Source organism: Glycine max, chromosome 19 (assembly GCF_000004515.6).
Source record: "Glycine max cultivar Williams 82 chromosome 19, Glycine_max_v4.0, whole genome shotgun sequence".
NCBI lineage: Eukaryota > Viridiplantae > Streptophyta > Magnoliopsida > Fabales > Fabaceae > Glycine > Glycine max.
Window position 1 is genome coordinate 9,301,179 of NC_038255.2, and position 8,810 is coordinate 9,309,988.

Below are 8,810 nucleotides of genomic sequence, written 5' to 3' on the forward strand. Positions count from 1 at the left end.
TAATATTATTGGCATTGAAGAACACAATTTCCTTCCCTTGGTTTTCCTTCAGGGTGCTATTAATATTGTTGGAGTATAGCCCAACATGCATAGGAAATGTTGAGATTCCAAGTTGCATAGGAAACATGGAGACTCATTTACAAAACTTTGGAGATGTAAAACCATTGTTGTTGGAGAATTTTCTCGATTTGAGTATAATTTTAAGCGGAAAAAATTGTCTACGACTTAACTCGAACTCCATCTTCCTTCTAAAGATGCTTCCAAAATCTTTGTTAAAGATAAGAGAATTCTCTTTGACACGCTCTAAACAATTTAAGACATTGTTACTCCCATGACCCCAAGCATTATGAACTACCAAACTATAGTCCTCATGGGTGCACCAATGATTTTATACCAATGAATTTAGCAACATTCCAAAGATTAAAATAAATTTCAAAAGCATGTTTGCTAGGATAATTTTGAATTAATAACTGTAGTATATCAATATAAATAAAATAAAACTATAAAATGATTACAGCATAGATAAAAATGAAATTTGAATAATTTAGAAACAATTCTAAAAAAGTTATCTAATTGTTGATAAATTTAATATAATTTATTAAATTATTTATTTTTTAAATTTTTATAAATTAATTAATTGAATCTTATAAAATCTTAAATATATATATATATATATATATATATATATATATATATTAGTAAAATAGAAAATGCAAGCAAGCCTAATACAGTAATACTCGTGACGTCCTTTGTAAATAACAAACTGCAGAGACGAGAATTGACCACTTTCTCCGTCGTTTCATGTGTGTAACAGAACGAACAGCTCCGAATTATTTAAAGCTCTATTAAAAATTAAAAATTCCTAGAGTTCTTCCGATTCTCCTCAGCTTCCAAGTTCCCATCTCTTTCACACTCACTATGCTTCATTTTTATAGCACTTCTTAATTTTCTGCACCAAGCACTCATTTATTAATTAACTCAGAAACAAATGCAATTTATTATAACAATTTGATTTAACCTCATTTAGTGCCAATTTGATGCTTCCCTTTATTTTCTGTTCTCTAATTCACTCTTTTTCTTCCTGTTATTTTTATCATTTGTCAAATTCCTTGACTGATTACTGATTCTGTTCATTGCTTTCTGTATATATATGCATTTGGTAACCCTGACCCTAAGACTTTGTTCTCTCACTTCTGCTCACATTTGGTACATATATATGCATTAATTGATTGATCCAAGTCCTCTGCAAATTTTTTTGGGGTGTGTTTATGATGTGGCTAATTGTTTGTGGAATGAACTTAACTGAGTTTTGAGAGAAAGTGAGTAATGCAAGTTTTCAACACTGCCATTGTGTAACTCTTGTTTCCCCACGGTTTTGGTTTAATTTCCGGAATTAGAGTAAGTTTATATCATGGTCTTTTCAGGGTGGAGATATAAGGTTGGTTGGGTGGTAAAGGGTGAAGCGGGGGAGGGATGGGTTGTGGATTCGAATTTCCCGCTAACAAACAACATTTGCCGATAAAAAAAAATGGTGTTTTAGGGGTTGGCTGCTACTCACTGCTATCCAGGATTGATAACTATGATTTACAATTTTAAAGCATTTTATTTCCTTCATAATCTATAGCAGAGACATGGTATATCATGTTTTGTTTTGACTTTTGATATAATTAGAAATTGCTGTGTTTTGTTTTTTTATCAACTTTACTTATGGTGTATTTGGATACCTTCAAAATCACGGGGGATATCCCAAAACCACGTAAAAAAAAACCTGATTTTCCAAAGTAACTATGTGTTGCATCCCATTCACAGTAAAATTGAAATTGATTTTGGCTCACCTGACTGCCACCCCAAGCATGCTATTTATGTGTATATAATGCAGATTGTCTTCTGTTGTTACTGCATGCTTCCCCCCTTGTTTTCCTTTTGTATTTTGAACACAGGTCGATGGAGGATGCAGAAAATGAATGTCCAATATCCCCTGAGGTGGTGATTGATATGGGGCAGGAGAGTCAGACTCAGAAGTCAGAACCCCAGTGATTCCTGTCGCAGACACTAACAAGGTCATTGACACTGAGAATGAGTGTACAGGTCCAAATGTTTGTTGTGTTGACAATAATCAAAAGGAAATTAATGATGAAATACCAGACATCAAATATTTTCCATAATGACAAACTTCATACTAAAGAGAAAATCCTTACAGATCTAGACGTAATAACAGCTGAGGCAATCAATAACATATTACCTCAAACAAATCATCAAATTTGCGTATGGCATGTCTATCAAGATTCCGTCAAGCAGCTGAGTCATGTTTCTGTTGGATTTGTTTCTTTTGTAAATGATTTGAGAAGCTGCTTTTTTGATCATGAGGAGGAGTATTATGTTGTTAATGCATGGAATGCTCTGCTTGACAAGTATGATCTGCAGCAAAATGAATGGTTGCAACAAATATATGGAAGCAGAGATTGATGGGCCATGGCATACGGAAGACAAGTTTTTTGCGCTGATATTGTAAGCATGCTACTGAGAGAAAATCTTACTCGCTACCTGAAAAAGTACCTAAAGCACGACTCAGACATTCTTCCACTTTTCAATTATCCTGTTAAGATTGCTACTGATTCTCACTACAAGGAATTAGAAGCCAATTATGTCATGAGCCAGCGTATGCCACTGCTGATGCGAGATATCATTACGTTAAAACAAGCAAGAGCTCCATATACACCAAAGATATTTGAGTTATTTCAGAAAGAATATGAAGCATGTGTAAATCTAGTGATAAAGCATTGCACTGAGAGTGGATCATCATATAATTATAAAGTTAGCATATAAGAACAGGTACGAGAGTATTCTGTTACTTTTGATTCTTCTAATGAGACAATCAGTTGCAGCTGTATGAAATTTGAGTATGTGGGAATCTTATGCTTCCATGCATTAAAACTTCTTGACTATAGGAACATAAGGATAGTTCCATCCCAGTACATCTTAGAGATGGACAAAAGATGCTAGAGTTTGACCTCTCAATTTTCAGAGGCAAATTTGAAGTAGTCAATTGAAGGCTTTTTAGATTAACCTAGGCTGTCATTTTGTAACCATGACAGATACAAGGAAGCATTTCATTTTCTGCAAAACTTTTAATTTAACAGAGGCAGCCTATGTAATGTATTAATCTTATATGAAATTGTACATCTTCCTGAAATGTTACTTGCATTTGTATGTTACAGATCAAAATTAAGAAATACATGATAATGCAGATTTCTTGACAAATTTGTTACAACTAATTTGCTACACAAAATATTATAAGAAAAAACTTAAATTACTTCAAAACAACACATTCTTGCTTTTGTCCATTTTGTTGCTGAGAATTGCCATTTCTCTGCATATCTAGCTTTGGTGTTTACTGATTATAAATCAATTATACAAGTCTTATTTGTTATTTTCGTTTCTAGGCACATTTTCACTTAGAAGTTATATTTTGCTACAATTTGAGCATGACTTCTACAAAAATTCTAATTCATTTAAATAACGAATAGCTCAACCAATGGTTATACATGGGAAAGATATTTGAACAAAAATAGAGATGGTGAGGGTGGAAATAGAAAAAGGAATAACATGTCAGAAGGGCCACTCTGACCAATGTTGCTATATACCTAGAATACAACAAGGGTCATACTTATGAACATTGGGTCTAACTAGTGTGATACAATACAACCCCATCTCCATGAAGCTACATCATTTACAAGTTTGTCAAGTGATGCTTTGCTCTCAACATGGTTAATATTTTAAGTTTCTACCAGTCTGGTATCCATTCTGAATATTTGGTGATGTATTCTCATGAGTTGGAATAATCATGGAAGTTGAAGTTAGAGGGTGAGACAAGGTGCGACCACTCTTTCCTAGGAAATGCTTGGTGCCACTGTTTTTCAGTACAGGTCTGTTGGGAGGAAAAGAAGTCTTGCTCTCTGCCATACTTGGGGTGGATTTCCTTCCATCTTTCGGTGTTCCAAAATGTGTCAGTGGATCCTGGAAGGAAGCAATTGAACTTTTAGCTATTAGGAAAGTATTCTTAGTAAACATTGGATGCTCTGATGGAAATGAATTTCAGTGCTTCAGGAGTTGTACTCATTAAAATCATGACACCCAACATGTATAGACCTTTTTCCCATTTTAATTTGTTTAGACTCTAGATAGAAAAAATAAGAGAAAACTATTAAAGGAGCAGGTAAGAGTACTGAAAATTTGCTCATTCTCATGGAAGGAGTAGATAAGAGAAAATTTGCTGACAATATTGCTCACTTTCATGGTTTGAAAAACTTTTTTTTTATTCACTTTTAATTATGAAAATGACATTATTTTCACTTTCTTGTTTTCAAAAGTTTATATAGGAAAAAAGTTTGTGCAGGAGTTGCAAAAACAATTTTCACTGTTTCTTATACAAACTTCTGAAAATAGAAAACAAAATATTGTCTCAAATAAAAATGACCCCTATAAAATCTCTACATTTTCCAATCTTGAAGTGCAAATGGTCAAGCTCATTGTAATTGTTAACAATTTAAGAAAGATACCTTTTTTGTCTCATTCGTTGACGTTTTCCTTTCCTTGTAAAAATCAGGTAGTGGCCTGGCTTTGAAGCAAAAGCTTTGGCGTAGTTTTCTAATAATCTCAGTCTCTGTTTTCTCCTGCAAATAAGAGGATTGGATGTTATTGATTAAACTTAATTCTAAGGAACAAAGATAGTTCTCACAACGACATTTTACTTGGTCACCCACCTTGAGTTTCGTATGCAGCTGCTCTTTTTGCGCTTCATTAGCATTGAACTTTTCTTCGAGTTTCTAAAATTGATAAAGAATTAAAGATCAACAGACAGGTACTTTTAATAACACTGTTAAGTAAACTCTTATAATCAACTAAATATAAAAGAAAAATAAGGATTTTAGTTTTGCCTTCTTTCTTCTTGTAGCCCTTTCTTCTGTCCTCAAGCTGAAAGGGGATGATATAAGTGGGGATCTCATTCTATTTCTGCATGAAAACAATATATTGGTAATACAGGTCTAAAAACAATAACAAGGAAAAGAAAAGCCCCTTTAAAGACCTATAGACCATATTGGTAAAAGTACTTGAAAAGTGCAAGCCTTCCAAACAGTTACTTGCAAAGTTGCACCAACTCTTTTAATGAATTGGCTGAGAAAGTTCTTTGGTCTAACATGTACTGGCCGTATATTATATAGGGCTAAAGCTGAAGTTTGAAGATGAGTATGAGTATGTATAAAGATGATAAAGATGAGTAATTATTTATTTCTAGTCAATTTTATCTCAAGGAAGATGGCTTTAATCTGCTACTTATTAGACACCTGGATTTGTGCTCTTAGTGAGGCCTTCTTTCCAGCCTCAATGCTAACATGCTTCAATTCATTTCCATGGTAAAAAAACAAAAAAAGGTAATGAGAACCAAGATAAATTGTTCAATTATTATTTACTTAAAACTTTTGGATTTTCAGGTACTGACAATTTTAGTGCTCGTGTAATCTAAGTGCAAATAACTTACTCTCCAGAAAGCAAGCGCCATTTAGAACCACCCGTATGGTTCCCTGGTGCTGATGACAAATCAAGAGGTGTTTTGTTCCTGAAATTTTACAAAATTTACATGCACCATATCAGGATGAGAAACAGCTAGACAAAACTTGGAAGCAAACAGTTTCACATTGCAACTAACAAAAATTTAGAAATCAGGTACCTTTTCTTTTCAGTTAATGGGGTCAATGAAGATTGGTTTTGCATCTCCTTGGAAGCCTGCAGTCGGAAAATGACTCACTTTAGCATCCTGGACAGTAAATGCCACATGGAAGATCATGGAAAAATGGACGCTGAAGGACTTTAAGTAGGGTGAAAAATTGAAAAGACAAAGCAGAAAAGCTGAAATACCATAGTTGGAGTTCTTAGTGTAGTCGAGTTATCCTTTGAAGCCTTGGAAGAACCAGCACCAGCTCTTGTACTTTCAAATTTCCTCATGACTGAAGCAGTCAATCTGTTAAGTTCTCTAATGGGTGTAAAATTAACTGATCTAGGAGTAGATCTCTTTTTATCTGCAGTGCTTAATGTAGCAGGCTTATTGCTCATTGGTGTAACAATATTATTCCTTTTGAAAGAAATAGCAGCTGTGGACTTAACAGGTGTAGTGGTGAACTTGGAGGTTCCATTAGCAGGTTTATTGCTCATTGGTGTAACAATATTATCCCTTTTGAAAGAAATAGCAGCTGTGGACTTAACAGGTGTAGTGGTGAACTTGGAGGTTCCATTAGCAGGTTTATTGCTCATTGGTGTAACAATATTATCCCTTTTGAAAGAAATAGCAGCTGTGGACTTAACAGGTGTAGTAGTGAACTTGGAGGTTTCATTAGCAGGTTTATTGCTCATTGGTGTAGCAATGTTATCTCTTTTGAAAGAAATAGCAGCAGTGGACTTAACAGGTGTAGAGGTTAAGTAGGAGGTTCCATTAGCCTTTGACAACTTAAAGGAAGAAACTGGTGGTTTCTTCTTGCCCACACTAGCCAAAACTTCCTGATCAGATTTGGAGACCTGTTGCAATAACTAGTCAATGCTACTATGACCTCAAAATATCAAAACCAAAAAAAGAAAAAGAAAAACTTGTGGAAATAAAGTAACTTAATAACCTTCACTATTGGTGTCAAAATTGGAGGTGTTACAATTGCACTAAGCTTTTCACTTTCCTCCTTCTGTGCACCAACATCTTCAAGGTGGCTTTGCAATTCAACCTTCATTGAACTTCCCACAACTGCTACTTCTTCCATTACTGCCTCAGCTCCCTCTACCTTGTTACTTTCAGGTGTAACACTTGCCTCTACACTTGAGTTTGAATCATGCTCACTGGCTGTGAGTCTGACCAAGACATCATGCTCATCAGAGGTAACACTCAATACCTTTGCATCTTGTTCTTCCTTGACAACCATTTCAGAATTTGGACTTATTTGTAAATTATGAGTGTCATTGTCATTGTCAATCACTCCCTCATCTTCTTGTCCAGTGGAATTGTTTTGTGCCTCATTGTTTGCTTGTTCAAGCAATGCAGCTGCCTTCTGAGCAGCAAGTTTCTTGTAGTGAGCTTCAAAGAAAGCCTTCTTCTGTGCCACTGAACCAGGTCTTGAGTACCTCTCTGCCTCTTCGACATAGCGGTTGTGGGAGAAGCTGGACCACTTCTCCCATGCCAGGGACTCTGACATGAATCTCCCAAACGAAATTGACTGCTCAAGTGCATGAATTGGGTTGTTCTGAAACGCACAAGTTTCACAGTTTTTTCAAGGTGAACCTTCATTGCAAATAGAAAGAAAAATCTCTTCTAGATTAATTGCAACCAAACATATGAAGGAAAAACAAAGCTTTAATGAATTATGTTATGGTAACACCACTCAAAATCCATCAAACATCAATTAATGTATTTGGATTATAGTTTGCAAACCATGTTTTGGCCCCACCAAAAGCAACATTTGTTCACTTCTACTTACTCAAAATATGATCTGAGACCCAAAATCATGTTCATATTTGCTTATCATGTTATTTGAGGATGAAACATAGATTGTACTCTCCAAACTAAGATTCGTCACTTTGTCTCATTCATAACCATCTCGATCAAAAAAGACTCGAAATTGATAAATATCTCTCTCTAAACAAACGATAAGGAAACAGAAAACAAAAGTTTGGGGTATACCATTACAAACAAACTATAATCTAAGTTCATGTAAAATCATTACAAGGGGTTGCATGCAATTCACCAGTGAAAGCAGGAATGGACACCCTTCTGAAAATGCGATTATTTTTTTTCTTTCATTCCATTGTTTCATACACTACATGCATGACCAAGTAAAAGAGTAAGAAAAACATTACAAAGAAAAAGGAAAAGAAACCAAATTAAAGTTACTTCAGGTGGTTCAGTTCAAGAATCCAATAATTCAAATTCTGGAAGAAAAAAAAAAAAAAAAAAAGGAAGTGACTGCTGAATGAACTGACCTCACTGGCTTCATTGGAAATCCCTGAAGCATAACAGAATGGTTGTTGCATGAGACAAGTTGAGTCCCCCATGTTTCACTGCAACGAGGAAACCCCAAAAGATCCAAACTTTATCACAATTATTATTATGATTTATCCTTGTTAGTATTACCATTACTATTAGAAATATTATATTTTACTTTGTTTTATGTATGTGGCCGTTTGTTTGTGGGCGCCTACACTATACATTCAAATTTGAAATTCAAAATCTGAAGCATGTTGATGTTGGTTGTGTTGTGTGTGGATGATGTGGAAAAGCAGACAACTTTAACAGATTATAAAAAAGTGAAGTGTCGTGCAATCTTCAACCTTTCTTTAAGTTTCCAGATAGTGGGGTCCACTAACAAAGTGTTTGGAGGAGGAGCCTCTTTTTTTCACACCACGAGTATGAGTTGTACTTTTTTTAACAGTAAAAATAATAGTACTACATGCCCGGATATACTTTAGATCAATAATAAATTATTATCTAAAGCAAGCTTGTTAATATTCACGATAATTATTTTAGTACTATCAATAATTTTTTATTCTTTAAAAAATACTAATAATTATTTGTGATTGATTGATAATATATGTCTTTTACACTAACCATGCATAAAAATTAAACTCTTTTTTCAATAATTGTTTTACTACTATAGTTAAAATTTATTAAAAATGGCATAATTATGAGTGCAGTTCATTAAATGCATGTTTAGATTCATATTGAATCATACAAAATCAAGTTGAAATATCAATTTATGTGATTTTAGATAAATGTT

General features: G+C 34.2%; 1 protein-coding gene across 2 annotated transcripts; it reads right to left on the reverse strand.

Annotated features, from left to right (window-relative positions):
* Positions 1 to 3,418: 3,418 nt before the first annotated feature.
* Positions 3,419 to 8,247, reverse strand: LOC100816784 (protein WVD2-like 4). 2 transcript variants are annotated; one of them, XM_003554962.5, is made up of 9 exons: positions 8,017 to 8,247; positions 6,666 to 7,280; positions 5,917 to 6,570; positions 5,729 to 5,784; positions 5,540 to 5,617; positions 4,938 to 5,013; positions 4,764 to 4,826; positions 4,560 to 4,673; positions 3,419 to 4,017 (listed from the first exon to the last, which is right to left on the reverse strand). In XM_003554962.5, the coding sequence occupies exons 1-9, from the start codon at positions 8,086 to 8,088 to the stop codon at positions 3,769 to 3,771; spliced, it is 1,977 nt and encodes a 658-aa protein (XP_003555010.2). In that variant the 5' UTR covers positions 8,089 to 8,247; the 3' UTR covers positions 3,419 to 3,768. The 2 variants fall into 2 exon arrangements, with proteins under 2 accessions (XP_003555010.2, XP_014627649.1); XM_014772163.3 differs by having other exon boundaries at positions 6,666 to 7,318; positions 8,017 to 8,241.
* Between the last annotated feature and the right edge of the window lie 563 nt (positions 8,248 to 8,810).